At 39.6% G+C, this 17,913-nt stretch overlaps 1 protein-coding gene across 4 annotated transcripts in view; it reads left to right on the top strand.

Moving 5' to 3' along the window:
* Nucleotides 1-17,913, top strand: part of LOC309571226 (tumor protein D52-like) — a gene marked incomplete at its 5' end in the record, with an annotated part of 126,920 nt that overhangs the window by 21,957 nt on the left and 87,050 nt on the right. Inside the window, 8 exons of one of the 4 annotated variants that reach the window (XM_082278531.1) lie at nucleotides 1,589-1,760; nucleotides 6,751-6,866; nucleotides 8,471-8,619; nucleotides 9,528-9,629; nucleotides 10,658-10,684; nucleotides 15,014-15,055; nucleotides 16,418-16,466; nucleotides 16,888-17,223. In XM_082278531.1, the coding sequence (XP_082134657.1) occupies nucleotides 1,589-1,760; nucleotides 6,751-6,866; nucleotides 8,471-8,619; nucleotides 9,528-9,629; nucleotides 10,658-10,684; nucleotides 15,014-15,055; nucleotides 16,418-16,466; nucleotides 16,888-17,004 (774 nt within the window). In that variant the 3' untranslated portion in view covers nucleotides 17,005-17,223. Of the gene's footprint in view, nucleotides 1-1,588; nucleotides 1,761-6,750; nucleotides 6,867-8,470; nucleotides 8,620-9,527; nucleotides 9,630-10,657; nucleotides 10,685-15,013; nucleotides 15,056-16,417; nucleotides 16,467-16,887; nucleotides 17,224-17,913 lie in introns of those variants that run through there. The other 3 variants (XM_082278532.1, XM_082278533.1, XM_082278534.1) reach the window with 3 other exon arrangements.

Raw genomic sequence — 17,913 nt, 5'->3', positions numbered from 1 at the left:
TCTGCTGCCTCTGGATGCTTTCACTAGAATCAGTGACCAAAGCTTTGACCTTTGCCAGGTGAACTTTGCAGTATTTCTGGCACACGTCACAGCCATGTGTCAGAAATGCAAAGGGACATTCTATTTTCTTCTTTTCAGTGGGTTTGGAAAATAGCAGAGGCCTGTGTTTCAGGCTCCAGCAACTTTCATTGTTGTGAGCCTGCAGGTACTCTGCACCAGAAGCGAACGGAGGTCTGTAGCCTAAAGGAGCTGCTCTTTAATTAGCTGTAAGGTCTGTTCCTGTGCCCACTGACTGACTGCAGTGGAAATGGGAAGTTAAAATTCCAGAAGGGATGTGCTTTCTTCTCGTATGCCCAGGGAATACTTTGCTCAGATTTGACTTTGGTATGCTGCAAGGCTCCTTCACTTCTCTGGAATAATGTCTGATCAGCTCTGTCCTTACCGTGCAGGAAAAGATTAACTTCCATTTGATTATGCTCCTCTGTGTGCAGACTGCAGTGAGGATCCCAGGTGAAGGTGTGGGGTTTGGGAGGAAGTATTGCTTAGCTAGAAAGGTGATCTACATTGCTAGTAAGCTTGTGTTTTCAGTGAAAGAAGCTGATCTTGAAATAAAAATTAAAAAAAAAGAAAGTAAGTAGTGAAGTGCTGCAAAGCTGTGCTGAGTGCCTCTTTTAGGTAAGAAGCAGTTCTGCTTCCCAGGGTTGAATCTTAAAGGCCTGGCATGAAGTCAGATGGCTTATGTAAGTTGATCTTTCTTTATGGTATATGTGTCAAAACATAAATACATTTCAGGCGATGCATTACCGGTTCCTGCCATTACTGGCTGCTCTAAATAATGCTGGTTGAAGCACCAAGGACATAGGGCAGTGCACTTCGTAAATATTTAATACCCCCCCCCCCCCAAAAAAAAACCAAACCTCAAAACTCATCAGACCCAGATATGTTTAGCCTCATGAGCAAAAATCGTAATGCACTTTAGAACGTTCATCAATAAACCTAGGTGGTGTTTATAGCCCAGCCTTCAGAGAGGAGTGCTGCTCTCTCCTATTCTGAACTCACACTACAGTGTGATACCTGGGCAGCAGAGACTGCATTCTCACTAGTGGTTATTACACTGGTGGAAGCAGCTGGAGAAGTAGCTATGCACACAGAATTTTCCATTAATCAGAGGAAAAAGTCCAACACAGATGGTATATAGGATAGATTACGGCTAGTAATCCTTTTGTGTCCTAGAAGATTAAGGATATCCTGGTGTAGCTGCAGTCAGCTGACCTTTTTATATTTAAACGATTGAAAATAGTTGATGCAGTTCTGCAGAGCACCAAGGCTCTTGCAGAAGCCATGAGTGGTGCACTGTGAATGTTTGTTAAAGGAACGGTCTGTTTAAGTACAGTCTCAGTTACAAATTTACAGGAACATAACTTTGTGCCATGTAAACAGCAGCAGCTACAAGATGGCTAAGAAATCACTTGCTAGACGGCTCTATCATATGTAGCAGAGCTGAATTCTCTGAGGAGGCACAGTGAGTGTCATGTGAAGAAATGGAGGGTTTCTGAATCCTGCTGTCTGGGTCACCATTCAAAGATGAATGCTTTGGTGGAAGAGGAGGATGGCTGCGCGCTCTGAACTGTCTGGCATGGATCTATATGAGGATTACAAATCGCCCTTTGATTTCAATGCTGGAGTGAACAGAAATTATCTTTACTTGTCGCCTAGCATAAACCTTTCTCCACCTGGATCACCTACACTGACAAAGTCTGGTAACTTCCTTCTCTTCCTTTCTTAAAATCTCTACATGAAATGTTTAGCAATAATATCTGTAAAACTTCTCAAATTAAAAATCTATGAAAGTTGGCCTTCTGTTAGTTTTCGTAAGTGTATTAGCTTCAGTGTGTTGTGTAGGTAATATCTCATGTGTTAGGCATTTACCAGCTTTACATTATTTGTTATTTCTTCAGTAGAAAGGCATTTTGAGGGAAAATGAAGTGGCAGAAACAATTAGGAACAAAAACGGCAACTTCTTCAAGATTGGAATAACTTGCCTAGCTTGACTATTAGATTTATTGAGGGGGGAGGTAGAAATTGCATTTTTACTAGGACTTCAGAGCTCTGGATAGTCTAAAGTCTGATTTTGCCATAATACTGAAAATCTCACTGATTAACAAAAATGCCCTCTAAAACCTTTACTCCATTCTACCTAGCATTTAAAATGCTTCAAACCTTCTACCTGCAGATACTAACTTCACTGGGGCTGCCCTGTGCTGTGCTGCAGTGGCATCTGTCTAGTGCTTAACCCTATGAGTTTCTAGCTGGTAATCTGTTCTGTTGTACAGAACACCTATAGCTGTGCCTCCCAACACATCTTAGTCTGGTTTTACTGTCATTCCTTTCCCTTCCTTGCTGCCAGATGTGATTTTCCAAAGTGATTTTAAATAAAGAAATCTTAGACCTACTTCAGGTATGGCAAAACAGTTACACAGGTGTTAACTTTTTTTTTTTTTGATGGGCTTGTTACTTAAAATTTTAAAGAAACATGCATCTCTTGGGGAACCTCTGTGTGAACTGTAACAACCCTCTCTGTGAACTTGATGAGCCAGGGGCTACTGGGAAATACTGGTCAGCTTTCACTTCTGCAATTATTGCATCTCCCAGCTCTTCTAAAGGAGAGGGGAAGCATCTCTCTGTGTCAGGTGATGATGCATCACCATTACCACCAGCCTTTGCTGGGCTTTGTTTTCTTTTTCATTTGCTTTGAATGAATATCTAATTAGCATTTGGAAGAAGCTCAAGAATTTGCTCCCCCAGGTTGAAGAAATATGTCTCACTTTGGCTTCTTCACTGAGATAAATGGGAAGCACTTAAATCTGATCTTTCTTATATACTGAAGAATAAATATGCTCTGTAGTACTGTATGTTACTCAAATGTTGGAGTGGTCTTATAACCTAGCAACAGCTTGTTCTCCTGAACTATAACAAGAACCTTTTTTCTTTAGCTTTGCCAACTGTATAGTGATAACCACAATGCTCATTCTGAGTGTCGCATGCAGAACATGTCGGTGTAAAAAAAAGCTTTGTGGAGGTTAACCTGCCCCCACCCCAAGGCTGCTCATCTGAAATGACAAATACTTCCTTAAACTGCTCCTGTTTGCTACTGATCTCTGAATTCAGGCCAGGGAGGTAGGAATTTCTGGTCAAAATAGAGCATGAACTTGGATTGAAACTGGCCAAAGCAAACCCCAAATCAGAAAAGCTGAGTGTTAATTGAATTACTCTGATGCTTTGCCTACCCTGGCAGAATAATAGGGACTTAAGTGCCATTTCCCTGATTGTGATCCATGAAGTCCTAATCAACTAACTTGCTCGTGTCTTTATTTGGTTCATTTAAGTAGATCTAATAAACTGCTGGGATAATATGTTAATCTTAGAAATACAGACCTAAAAACTGACCTTAAAGCTAGGTAAGTTTTCTCAATGCTATCTAAGTCTTTACAATTTTTTCCCCCAAATAGATTTTTTATTCTGTTTAAGAGACATGAAATGTTCAGTTAAACTTGGTTATAACAGAGTACCAAATGACTGAATTTTAAGTCCTTCACAACTCTAATGATGCAAGACAACTAAGATAACAAAAGGTAACAAGTTGAAAGTTATAATGATTTTACATAACAATTTAAAATAATAATAGCAACAGTCCTGTTGGCAAGAAAAGACCACAAATGAGAAATAGTCTCTTAGTAATAGTTTGAGTCAAAGCATTTCCATCTGTTGGCTGACTACTGATTTCCTGGTTTCTTGCCCTACACCCCATAGAAAGATCTAAGGTGGGCTGTGCATGTCTCCTTAGGAAGTTTTTTCAAAGCCAGGATCCTACTGGCTGTCAGCCCTAGTTTATGGGATACATTTGTGTTGTAACCACCCCATTGTGGAGGTGTGTGGGTTGCTAGCTGTGTAGACAAGTGCTCCTTGGTCAGACGGCCCAACACAGCCTTGCCCATAGCATGGATGAACCCTGTGTCCTGTAGGTATTGAACTGAGGAATAGGAGCAAAGGAAACAGGGAGATGAGCATTGACAGGGAGAGAGAGTGGAGGTGCCAGAATGAAGAGTGATGGGAAATCATTAGCATACTTCATGTGGAGCTCAAAAAAGTAGTAAATGGGAGGAAATCAGGAGGCGAGGAGAGGAAGGAATGGTCAGATGTGCAGGGTGAGGTATGGAGCACTCTGAGTAGCAGTGATACCCTAAAAACTCTAGGAATGTGAAGGGGAGGAGATATCATTCCCTTGCTTCTTAGCATTGTGCTTTAAATTCCATTTGGTAGGCAAGAAGAGAACAATCTTAAAAAATGAGTTTTCAAAAGAGAAGGTACATTCCCCAGACAGAAGCTGTTGCTGCAGGAGACAATCCAGCACGTTTTCTTACTGGTGGATTCACTTGATCTATTTGGTGATTTAATCCAGATGACTCCTCATGATCAGATTGAACAGACTTCCAGCTGGTTGTGCTAATGCTCTTGGAACCAGCGTGGTACTTGCAAACTTTCTGAAGTGGCTTTGTGATGGCAAGCAAGTGGTCCCCGAAGGGCCGCAGATGAGAGCAAGGTCAGGAGTCGTAGGTGAACATACGGGGGAGTTGTAGGGTATCAGGGAGAAATGGAGTTCAAATTGTTAGTTTTCCTTCAGGATAGGTATATGTAATTAAGAGGTTAAATAGCTATTGGACAGAAAAGGTATGGCATTCTTAACTGCTAAGGAAATATGTTGATGTATAAAACAAAAGTTATCTATCTGATTGTGAGACATGAGCCATAATCCTTTGTTTGAGGTGCTGTAGTGCTGTGCTTTGGTTTGGGCATTAGAACTTCGAAGTTCTTGCCCAAAGAACTGACAGAAAATAGCATATTGGGAAACTCACAGGACCTACATTCTGATTGTGCAGAAGACACATGTAAATCTCAGGGAAAACGTGGCACAGATCTCATGAATAAATGCAGAATGAGGTTTAATTTTCTTTCTGTAGGCTTCCTTCTCAGTGCACTCTGTGGTAACAGCATTTACAAAAGTTCTGTCCATGTAGCAGTGTGCTTCTAGAAGGCAAGTGTTCTGGACACAAGTACAGGCAGACAACATACTGTTTTGGAAAGAATTTGAGGAACTGAGCTTTACCTGAGTTCAGTAATTTGATCAAGAACAAAGTTTCTTCTTTTTTTCAGCTTGACAGCTGCTAGGAGCCTGTTTTATACAATGCCTACAACTAATTACAGACTCACATAATCTTTTTTCCCCCTGACTTTTCAGCTGATTGTGAGGTAGCTGTTTGATATGAAACCTCACAGCAAAATCATAGTGGTGATTAATGAGTTTTTGATTCCCAGACCAAAGGATAGTATGGAGTGCCAGCAGAAGCTGCTGAAATGAGAATGGAATTTTATTGGTTGGATGGTTAATTACTGTAGTGATTAATAGGAAATGTTACTTAATGTGTCTTCAACTTAGATGAATGATGTATTTATGTACATATTTACACACACTCTTCCTCGCTCCTTATTAACAAACAATCCTGATTTATTTCCTCTTGTATTTTAAGATTTTTATTTAACTTCTGTAAAGCTGTTTTACCTCTTGCATAGAGAATTAGTTCTGGGAATCCACAACCATTCCAGCATGCAGTCTCCCTGCAAACTGGTCTCTCTGCAATTAGAACAGAATTCCTTGATTTTGGCAAACTTTATGTTTAAGTGTCAGCTACAAAGATTCAAAATGGGAAATCTTTTGCTGGAAATTCTGTTGCATTAAAAGGTGTTTAAAATTATCTTACTGCAAGAACTAAGGACTAAGAAAAGATGAATCATTAGAGTGAGTGCATCAAAGTAATACAGATAATATCGTCCTCCTTCTTTTCCCTGAAGCCCTGAGAGCAAAAGTAGAGGAAGATCATAGGGATATTTGTGTTTTATATAGGAATTTAGCAGAGTTTTGGTTTCTGGATTTGGAAGGGGAAGAGGCAGCAGTATGAGTGGATGCACATTGTTATCAGTCCCTTCTCAGCAGTCCCCTGCTTTGAAGCAACAGCCTTTTGTTCCTGAGCTCTGTCTCTGGGCTTCCCATCTGTCTTAAGGTCCAGATGTAAACCAGCAGTTTACTTCTAGTTCCATGATACCTGCAACCTTCTAGCCACAGTGGTCCCAGTTACTAGGGACAGAGAGGTCAAGCAGGGTACAGAGGAAGAGTTCATACTTGCAGTGCAGTAGTTTCCTCCACTGCAACTGTTGTTAACCTTGCTCATGGCTGCACCCAGTGTGCTCAGAATGGACACTTTAAAATCTGATCCAGAGACTAGTAAAGGAGGGAGCCTCTGCATTGGCCTTGAGCATCTCCAGCGCTTCTGGAGTTTCTGTGCCAGATGGATGAGATACCGGAGTGTGCACAGACTCCTGGGCAGGGTTGTGTAGGAAACACTGGTTGGGACGTAGCATTCTGTGCCTTGGTTTCTCTCACAGAGTAGTGGGATGTGTTGTTCTTAACAGGTTTCCAGTCTCCTATTAGTGCAGCAGTTGTCAGTATATTGAGTTTTAATACAGCTTGATAGAATGAAATATAAAATGCCTTTGGTTTCCTCCCTGTAGTTGGGAAGCATGACTTTGGTGTTCTCTCACAAGTTTTTTTTGTGCACTGGCACAAAAGAGCTGTGTGCTAATGTTAGCTGCTGCTTGGCAGACGTGATAATCTGAATAACTTTTATTCATCTCAAGGGCTGCTGAGGAGTGACTCTATACCTGAGGTTGGAGAGGATGCTGCTGCTACAGTCGGTATGGCAGAAACACTCTCAGAAGAAGAACAGGATGAGCTAAGAAAAGAGCTTGCCAAGGTAATTCTTTTGCAAATAGCTCTTAAACTTGTTTTGATAATGAAAATCTGGGATAATGTTATCTTTGAACATACAGTTAATGCTTTGCATAGTTATTCTGTGAGTGTCTAAAGCTGGCACTTCTGTGTATTGCACAGAAAGGAAGGGTGTCAAGGAGAAAAGAACAGCCAGTTCTAGTGATGGGAAATTCAGCTGTGAGTGCTGAATGTACAGATCTTAAACCAAGATACATAAGTACCTAACCTTTTTATTTTTTCCTCGAGTGAGAAAGGGGTAAATAAGCAGTCAAAGAGAACGTTCTTGGAAGCCAAACCCCAAGTTTTGTCTCAACTGGTGTGGAGTAGCTAAAGCTGTTTCTTTCATGAAGAATGCTTTGTAGTAGTATCTGTGTAGGCACTGTATTGCTAGTGTCTAACCATGTTACTATTCTTGTCCATAACAGAGTATTTTTAAGAGTGAGAAAAAGTAGCATTCTTTGAAGGACAGACATGCAAATATTCAAGCCTGATACATGCCAAAGTCAAGCCTTGTTAAGCAGCCAGTCTTTTTTCTTTAGTAGCTCTGTGGGACTTTAGGACCATTATGAAAGACACTAACTTAAGCCTAAGGTTGGCGAACAAAGGTTAGCTGTGAAGTAAGCACATGTAATACATTCCTGTATTTGGCAGTCCTGAGTATCATTTCATGCCAAATATAGTGAGGGTAGGCTGGTCTGCTAGGATATGTCACGCTGGACTTCGGACAGATATCCAAAACAAAGGTGCACTGAAGATACTGTAAGGAGTACAATGAGGAGCTGTAAGGAGCTTAAATGAGTGGGCAGCCTAATACTCTAAACTAGGGTGATCTTTCCTGGATGAGGAAGCAGGATTGGAGGTATGCCCTTGCCTTTGTACACATGGCTTTAGTACCTCTGTCACTTCTATATAGCTCACAGAATGGCACTGCAGAACTGTGCTGACATCTCTGGTCATGTTTCTAGGAGAAGCTTAAGTGACCATCTGAATAAAGAAGGAAATACACAAACAATATGGTTTTCTAGAGCAGGTGCTATGTGTTTGTTTTATGTTTGTGTGGGTTTTGACTGCTCAGTCTGTCACCATTTCCACACCTGCTCTGGGGAAGGCACTCCTGTGGCTGGATCCAGTCAACAGGTGCTGGCTTAAGCCACAAAAGGACCTTTCTGGTGAAGCAAGGAGACAAAATTTGTGTATGGATCAGACATGCTCAGCTTCCTGATACTGGTCACACACTGGTATCTCCTCTGACGTGGAAGTAGAATACAGGCTTGGCCATTGTCTCGGGTTTGACTAATCTTCAACCTTTAATGATTTCTAACTGTGCAGTCTTCTAGTTAGCAACTTCCTTGTACATATTCCAGTAACAGAGCTAGCTGCAAGTAGTTTACTTTCTCACTAGCTCTTGTAATCTATGTTACATTTCTCTTTTTGTATTTAGGAATGACTGTGAGGCAATGTTAAAAACCTCTGTTAGCCCTCCCATTACTGATGTCTACTAGATGCTTTAAAAGAAATACATAGTTAAATGGTTGGGTATATTGCTTGTTAACTGTTTACCACTTTTTAACAACTCTCCTGCCACAGGTGGAAGAGGAAATCCAGACGCTCTCACAAGTGCTAGCTGCCAAAGAGAAGCATCTAGCAGAAATCAAGAGAAAGCTGGGAATTAACTCACTACAGGAACTAAGGCAGAACATTACCAAAAGCTGGCAAGACGTTACATCAACCACAGCGTATGTACCAGCTTATGATGATTGTTTAGACTGTTGAAAACTGTTTAGATCTTGTGTCATGTCTAAACACTCTGTTCTTGTGAAATGAGTATAAATAACACAAAGTTAAGTTGTATTAAAACTTCTCTGGGTAAATTAACACAGATTATTTTTTTAAAGAAGAACACTGCTAGCCATATCTCATGTGAAGGAAGAATTACCAAAATACGGGCTATTCTAACACATTTTTTTTGTCTGATAGATCTGAGATACCAAGGTGTCCTAAGTCCAACAGAATATCCTTCTTTTCCACCCTCAGAAATTGTTGTAAACTGAGCCCATGCAGGAAGAGTATGAAGTCACAGTTACTGTTCTTGCCAAACACAAGTGTTAGCTTAAGGTCTAGAGCAAGCTACCTTCTGCAACTAATGACTACACAGAATGTAACAAGATGTACCTCAAACTTTTTATGGTGAATTTTATTGACAGAACTGTGTGGTACAAGAATTTAGACACTCAGCACAAAAAATAGACCTTTTTCAGTGTGTGTGCACATGGTGTTGTTTTTTGGTGTTTTGTTTTCTTTTGTGTTTTTTGAGTTTGGTTGGTTTTTTTTTTTTTGTTGATTGGGGTGTTTTCTGTGTGAGTTTACTTTATATTTTACTAAATCCTACAATAGCAGATAGCATCTGTTCTAGGGGTGGGGTAGTGTAGTTGCATGTTGGTGAACCAGGTCTGAAGTCAGAGGTGGCAGAGATGCTGTAGCCAGAAGGGACTGCAAAGGCTCAAAATAATGCCTTAATCAGGTTTTCCATTAGACCCAAAAGCTGAAGTGTACCTCTGCATTTGATACGAATATACACACGCTAAAAGGTTCCTTATGTGTTCTATTAAAATAACTAAAAACTACATGTTTTTTTTGAATGCAGATACAAGAGAACATCAGAAACCCTGTCTCAGGCTGGTCAGAAGGCTTCTGCTGCTTTTTCTTCTGTTGGTTCAGTCATAACCAAGAAATTTGAAGATGTCAGGTAGGTTTCTTTACCTTTTCCCAAGTAATTGCATTTTTTATTTAAGTGGGTAATCACTGCAATAAATTTATGCTATTAACATACCTAGTGCTTCTAAAAGCTAATCTATGCAGAGCCTTCAGCAACTGTTTTAGGGGAGGTAAGAGACTTGCTGCAAAATCTGCTTGTATGTCCTCACTGATGCTGAGCAGTTCTGTGGTGTGTATTTTACGTAGGCGAGAGAAGCAATGTGTGCTACTACCTCCCCTGCTGCTCTTACTTTTCTGGTGTGATTGCAGGTGGCAGTCTCTGCCTGCCTCTGTGGGATATACATAGCACGAGCATTTCTGCTCTCTTTTTCAGCTTGTGGAATATTATATTTAAACAAGTAGTATCTTTAACTCTTTGTATTTTCTTGTTTGGCTTTTTTTTTGGTTGTTATTTTTGGTTTTTGTTTGTTTGTTTGTTTGGGTTTTTTGTTTTGTGTGTCGATTCCTTCCAGGTGTGATTTATTTATTTCTAAGCTGTTCTGCCTCATAGAAGTGGCTTGATTTTATTACATTTTAAAGAGACTATTGGCACTTTTTAATTCTTAACTACTGTTGGCATGCAACATGTTTTGACTTTGTGCCAAATGACACAGCCCTTCATACACATTAGGTAAGTCTGACAGTCATTTTTAGAACCATATTGAGCTGCTTGCAAAAGTCCTGCTGGATGCAATACAATCAGATGCTCAACTTACAATTCCTTGATTATATAATTCTTAGTACTGGAGCCTATGCAATTATTCATCTCCACAGGTAATTTGTTGTTTTTAAACTTATTTTTCAATTATTGGGCAAATAGAAATTCACACGTTCTCACAGAATATTGCTGCTTTGGAAGCAGTGTAATAAAATCAGCCGTTCGAAAGTGATGCCATTAACCTCTTGCTTTTTGAAGTCTAGTGAGTAAACACTTTGAGTACAGCTACACAGTTACTTATTTTTCTTCAGATTTATCAGAACTTCCTTTCTCTCTTTAATGCTTACTCTGGCATTGTGCAGACTACAGGCATTTTCACATTCCTTTAGGTAAGGTGGGCACAAGAATTGCTTCGGAAACTAAGCATGTAGTCAGACTGTCTCGATTAAAATTTTTAATTAAAGTTTTGTCTGTAAAAGGTAATTTCTTCTTTTCTCCAGTGTTAGTTAATGTCAGGGAAGGTGTTTCTTCATGTTCACCTGGTAACTATCTCAGAACATGAAATCTTGAGTATACATGATAATTAATTAGTCTCTCTTCCTTGTGGGAAAGAAATCCACTAAAATGATTCTGCAAGGTTTTTTGTCAAGAGACAGAATATGGTGTTGAGGTCAATGGCATGCAGGATTCCTCCTTTGTCTGTACAATGTTTGTGCCATGGCAGAGTAGAGATTTCCCCCTTTTTGTGTCTATTACAATGGCTGTTCAGCATTGTGACTCTAACTAAATTACTAGAGTCTAAATGTAAAATAGTTTATACATTCTTTGTTCATAGTTTGTCCAGTGAAACAGTCCTTGAGTTGATTACTTTAGCAGCGCCAGTATTTTAGTTACTTCATCTACATTACCTTTGATCTAAGCAAATACTCAGTGTTTTCAGCAGTTAAAAATCCTGTGTAACAACTTCTGTCCATTGCCTCTCAACCCATCTATGCACACCTGAGCCTGACTTAATCTTTTCTGTACTCCCCCACTAAGGAGCTAAAGACAGCAGTAGGATCTCTATAAAGATGTTGGGATCTGGCTCCTAGAGTACTAACTGGGAGCTGTTGTCCCAGGGGAGGAGATGGGCAGAGGCACAGAATGCTCAGGATGAGAAGGATGATCACAGGATGAGAACTCAGACTCTGAAGTGAGCTCAGTTTGATCAGGTATGAGAATAGCAGCCAGTCTGAAATATGTCCCCTTTAGCATCAGTGAGACAATGGGAACCTGGAAGACTTCTCTGTTAGTTTTGGATGCAGGGCTCAGCTGCTCACTTAACAGGAGTCACTTTTCTACCTTAAGACTATGGTGTTCCCCAATTAGTATTAGACTATTGCACTGGACAAGGACAAGCACAGACTCAGAGCTGTCTTCCACTTCAGGAATACCTTAAGAGTGTCCTAATTACTCCAGTTAGTGGCTCTGTGGGTGTTGAGTACTCTTTATCAGAAACTGGGCCACTGGAAGGGAATGTAACAGTACCAGAGAAGTCTGCACTGTTGGTGTCCTGCTCAGGGAGAATCATGGTAATGGAAATGCAAAGTATTGTTATAAATTCAGGAGTAGCTGGGTTTAGAAAACAAAACAAAAGTGTGAAGAATTAGTGCTGTTGAAGATCTTAGTTGCACTTGAAACAAGAGATTAAAAGTCTTTAAGTTGTTTTGTTTTTCATAAGAACTGAATTCATCTGGAATTCAGCCAGTGAATTCAGGTCCCAAGGTTATATGACTACTCAAGGGCAAGTCTGAGCTTCAGAAAGGTTTAGATGCCTAAATTCTGTCTGGAAATGATAGCTGATGGGCCTGTTACTTATTTGAACCAATAGTGAATATGCAGGTGCATTTTTATTCTTAAACTCTTATATTGGCTTCATTGTGGCTTCACTTTCCCTTGCATTGTTTTAGTTGAGGTACTTCTCAGCTGTAATGGTGTGATTTCTTCCATGTTGGATTATTTCTACATATTCCATGCAGCAAACATCACATGCAGGTTTTCATTCGTGCGCTGCAAAGTGATTTAATAGGAAGCTGCAAAAGGGAGTGAGGCAGCTGCTGGAGCTGTGATTTTGGAAGCTACTGCAATGGAGAGGAGGGGAGAACTGGTAGTGCAATGTCAGTATATTTTTGCTTCCTTTTTGTATTTGTTTCCTCTGCTTTTTATGATGAAAATGAACGTTGTTCCTTCTTAGGTTTCTCTTAATACCTTTATTCTCTTTGTAAGAATTTGTTGAAGTTTTGATGAGCTAACCTTCCTTGTGTAGGCAACATCAGTATTCTGTGCAAAACAATAGTAGTACCAAGATGTAGCTTCTGAGCAGTCCTGACTTTGCACTTGGCTCCTCCTGCTCTGCATCCATATAATGAAGGAAAGTCCATCTTTGCCTCGCTCTGGGATTGCAGAATAACTTTCTTTGTTTGCTTTAGAAGTCTGATCTATGATCTTGGATTCCTAAATACTATAACTTACCAGCATATCAGCTGGAAATTTAACTACTAACAAAAGTAACTAGCTACTGTGTATGTTAGGCCGTGTTTTCTAGGCAGTGACTGGCACACCTCCTTATGCCTTTTCAAAATGTTATGCAAAGGAGTAGCTTTAAAAAATTATTGTGTAAAGGATAATAAAACTTTAATGCAATGCAAAATATGGAAAGAGAGCAGCTTGCTGTGCCTTTTTTATTTACTGTCTTTTTTAAGCTAGGGATTTGCTTTTGAGCATTGCAAAGAGGGCTTCTCTTTTTCAAACTGCCCAACTTGATGGCCTAGTTCAGTGAATGCTTTAGTGTGGCATTGTTATTTGGGAAAAGAAATACAAGTTCTTTTCTTCATAAAGCTGTTCAAGGCTTAACTGTGCCTCTTTGCACTATTTGAAGAACAGGTGATTTATGTTAAAAAAATAATCAACTGCATTTATCTAATTCAGTTCTTTTGCAAACCAGATCATTGTGTGATAAAACTATATAATACTTTATGGTGTCATTTTGCAAAATGGATACTGAGTGTATACAGAAGTGTGTTGTACAATAGCAAGTAAATTCGTCATGAATGCATGAATAGTTCTTTTATTAAATGATTTTTGAGACTAAATGAAACTTCTGTAGACACCTGTTAAAATATCTGCAATACACTATAGGTTGTTTTTCATAGTGCACAGTTCTACAGTTTGTAAATATATGTATTTAATCCTCTTTAGCCTTAATCTTATTTCAGGGAGAAACTTCTTGTAGCGTGAGGGGAACTGGCTGAGCATTGACTAGTTAGTGTCGGTGCAATTCTGTAATAAAACCTGCTATGTAGCAAGCCCAGAACTTGTAGTAATCCACATCACAGTGAGGAATATAAATTACAGTCCAGAAGACAGTCAGCTTCTCTGTGTTCTGGAGAAGCCTGTAGAAGCCAGACCATCCATAAGAATGAAACACAGGAGAAATGAGGTTGGGGAAATAGATGAAACATAGCTGTACATTACTGTAGCCTTGTGTATCTGGTTCCCAGTATGCTGTAACTACAAATCAACCATATTTGTGCATCTGCCTTAAGGGATCCCAACCTTAGGGGAACTTTTTGTGCGTGTTGTTTTATTCTATCATGGTATTTTATTGATGAGCCCTCAGAAAGAATCTCTTAAAACTCGTTCCGCAATAAACATAGAACTTTTTTTCTTCTGTGAATGTATCTTCCATTGATGGTGCTGAGATGCTAATTGAAAGTTTGGAGGTACATCTTATGAGAGTGTTGTCTCCCTTTCCTCCTGTCCTCCTCCAGCAACTACCTAGAAAGGATTCTCTTAAAAGATGTCATAAAGCCTAGACAAACTTTGACATTCCATATATAGGTATGAAAAACTGAGATCATCACTTGTAATAATTCTAAGTTACTGTTGTGGTATTTGATAAGAAACATTTAACATATAAGGCTTGTTTGTATTGACAGTAAACAGGCATTTTCTATATGGAACTAAATTTGATGGCAGGTCTTGAGGTTATTTGGGAGCTCCTTAATCTATATCCAGTCACCTTCTAGGAGTAGATGTGTGTTCTTGCTAGACAAACAGTAACTGTATAGGAACACTGGCAGGTTACAGAAATCCTCCATGAATTTCAGAACACAGGACTAGGACTTTATCCCTGCTACCAGCATAAACCTGACCTTGAATACTGACTGATGTGACTGCTTTTGTTGGATAATGTATATTGATGAGTAGATAATTTGTATCGATGAGCATAAAAAACTTAACACTGAATTGAAATGGAAGCCTTCTGGAGGTAGGGATAATTCTTTCAGTAGGAAGATTAGTTGATTGATCTCTCAAGTGTTTGCTACTTGCTATCGGCAAAACTGTAAATGCAGCATGACTCCTGTTGCTTGAGAAGCTCAAGGTGTAGACAGACTGTTGCAGCTAAGCAGAACCAAGTACTAAGAAGCATGGCACTTGAATCTTTCTAAAAGAGAAAAAGGTTGCTGCAGCTTTTGCTCTGGTGTACTTGTGTGTGTGTGTGCATGGCTAAGCAATTTAAGAAAGCAAATCCAAGCAGTTACTATCTAAGACTCTGTAAGACTGTTTGGCTGTCTACCAAAGGTAGTCTACAGAAGTCAGCTCTCTAAGCCAATTTCTTCTCAATGTAATACTTAAACTAACTTTTCGCTTTCTTTTCTCTTAATGCTGGCATTTAGTATACGCTCCATACAACATTCAATTAGTATGCCTATTATGAGGTAATGTATGCATAATCCAGCTGTTTGGTTTATTTATTTTCATGTGTGGAATCAAGTCAAAGTGAACTTAAGTCAGCTAACATAGTTTTAAAAAAAACCCCAAAACCCCACCCAGCTTTGTAGTGGATTTCCTGTACATATAGGATAAAATTTGTTTTATTTCTGCTTAACAGAGGGGGTTATCAAACAGCTGGAATGTGACATTTCCCTGCTGTTTGGAAAACTGTAACAGCTTTTCCCTGTCTGTTAAAATGTAATGCTACTAAGTGATTCCAAGTTTAAAAGGCAGTAGCTTGGCATATGTTTTTGAAAATGAAAGTGAGTAAAAAAGCCCCTGTGGTTTCACAAAAAGTCTCTTGGTGATCTGGGGTGCTTGCCTTTTCTCTCCTCTTGCTTGGCACTGTGTCCCTCCATCTCCTGAGAGAGTCTGGTTTGATGCATGTATCACTGTGTGCTTTCCCAAGGAAAAGAGTGCTGCTAAGTGTGAGTGACCTACACAAACGCCAAGCGAAGGGAAGCTGTAGACTTCTTTTGAAAAACACCCTTGTCTTTAATATTTATATAATACATTTTTGAGTCCATCAATCCTTAGTCCCGGTCCACTGAAGGCAAGCATTTTCCATCCTACATAAAGGCAGAAAAAGTGTACAAAATGTTGCACAAATTTGCACATGGCAGTGACAGCTATTTGGAGCATTAAGCCACTCTTCTGACCCTAATGAATTATACACCAGCCCTCAGCACTGGAAATCCCAAACTGTCCTGCTCTTTGTATGCAGAACTTACCATTTGTAATTACAGCTGCCTTTGGCACTTAAAGGCAAGGGGGAGTCTTGCTTAAATTTAACATGTTAGCAGAAAATGCCACTGTGAACCATGTTTTATTAAGTGAACATGTAGCAAAGTAAACTGAACTAGTTTTCTTATAAAAAGTGAAAAAACGTTGATGAGCTTTCTTCAGTAATAATTTATTAGGCTAACCAGAAGTGAGGACTAAGATTTTTCTGAACAAGTGCTTTAAGCCAGAAACCTGTTTGAAATCACTGGGAATAATAAGCCAAATCTAAAATACTTGCTAGTTCTCCCTTCCATGTTGATATGAAGGATCCTGTTGCTGGACCTGACAGTGTTTAGTTGCCAAAGATGAAAGTGAGCTTGCAATTTGAGTATGTTTGAATTTTAATTTTGTAGTAGTTGGGGGGTCCAGATGTAAACTATTTTTAGGCTATCTTTAAGGGAAAGAGCCCCAGACAAATCTCATGTTGCTGTTGGGAAAAAGCAACTGTCTGCCTGATTTGTGATATTTATAGGTTAACTAGATGTGGTTTTAATTCCGTGCTTCCTTTTTTTTTATTTTCCTAGAAATTCTCCTACTTTCAAATCCTTTGAGGAAAAAGTTGAAAACCTAAAGGTAAGAATTACTAAAACACCTTGGTGATTCTAGAGCTGTGGATGTGGAGAAAAGACTCAAGTAGATTCTGGGCAGCCTGTTTTTTAGTTACTGGTAAACTGTTGAAGAGCTGCTTAGATGAACAACTTTTTAAGTACTGTGGAAGTGGTTTCTCTGCCTAATGATTTGCAAATAAAGTAATGGGCTGCCTGCACCTCATACAGGAGGATGCCTTTAGAAGAACTAATCTGCTGGTGAGTGTTTGCTGCCAGATACGTACGGATTTGTTTTCAGAATATTGTGGAGGTCTCTTAGACCTGGAAAAGCTGCTTTGTTGAAGAGAGTTATTAAACTCATGCAGAGGTACTGGTTTTGTACAGTTAAGCATGTTTGGCATGCCAAGTAACTACTGTGCTATGTTGGGGCTCTCTCTGTCTTCTAGTCTAAAGTTGGAGGAAGCAAACCTGCTGGGGGAGACTTTGGAGAAGTTCTCAACTCTGCTGCCAATGCCAGTGCCACAGAAACTATTGCAGAACAGACAGAGGAAGAGACCCACTGAGATTTCTACCTCCGTCCTGCTACCCACTGCCAGATGCTGCAAGCAAAAACCAAGCACACTTGTAACATTCTCTGCGCTCTTTCCACCAGATGTGCTTTTATTTAGCACGTAGTTATTTTACCCAATTAACTGATACCAAGCTTGTTTGTGGGTTCAAAATATTTTTGAAACTAAAATACATTGTTTGGAGTTTTGTGTGGGAAGGGGAATTTCTATGCCTTTCAAGCATTTAAAGGACTTACCTGTAATTTGAAGGCAACCTTTAAAATATAGCAATGAAAAAAAAAAACTCTTTTGAGAAGTGAATTATATTGTACAGATACTGTGGATACATAATTTCTCTTCAATCTGTAACTACTGCTCAACTTAATCCTTATCAATCTACTGCTGCTGCCAAACTGAAGCTTGTTACTTGGCTCCCTTGTGATTGTTTCAGTTGAGTGTTGCCTGCAAGGGACACTGGACTAGGACACTGGACAAGGAGGAAGGATCACTCCCAGCTAAAGAAAGGACTTCAGTTTCAGCAGGCTTTACACAAGTTATAGCAGGATCACACATGGGTAGGAATGTATTGTCTTATGAGTGTGCTCCTCATACAGCAGGCGTGGATAGGTAATACAGAACATCTAAAACTTACCCATCTGTCCATGCATTGTCCACCTAGGAAACTTCTGACCAATGCAAGATGTCTCATAGTGCTGGTTTGGTTCAGTCACCATAACATTTTCAGTCTTGTTTTTTGTACAGGATGTCACTGTGGTAAGATAACACTCTTCTGAACATTTGACCAGTCACAAATAGATTCATCTTCATTCACATGTGGTGGTGTCACATTCACACTAACAAAGCATGGACTGGAAGAATAAGCCTGACCCTGGAAGTTGTTCTTTTTCAGTCATCAAGAGAATT

The sequence above is a fragment of the Coloeus monedula genome, assembly GCF_965178545.1.
Source record: "Coloeus monedula genome assembly, chromosome: 1".
In the NCBI taxonomy this organism is placed as follows: Eukaryota; Metazoa; Chordata; class Aves; order Passeriformes; family Corvidae; genus Coloeus; species Coloeus monedula.
Note: the sequence above shows the minus strand (reverse complement) of the source record. Positions and strands in the feature narration are given on the sequence as shown.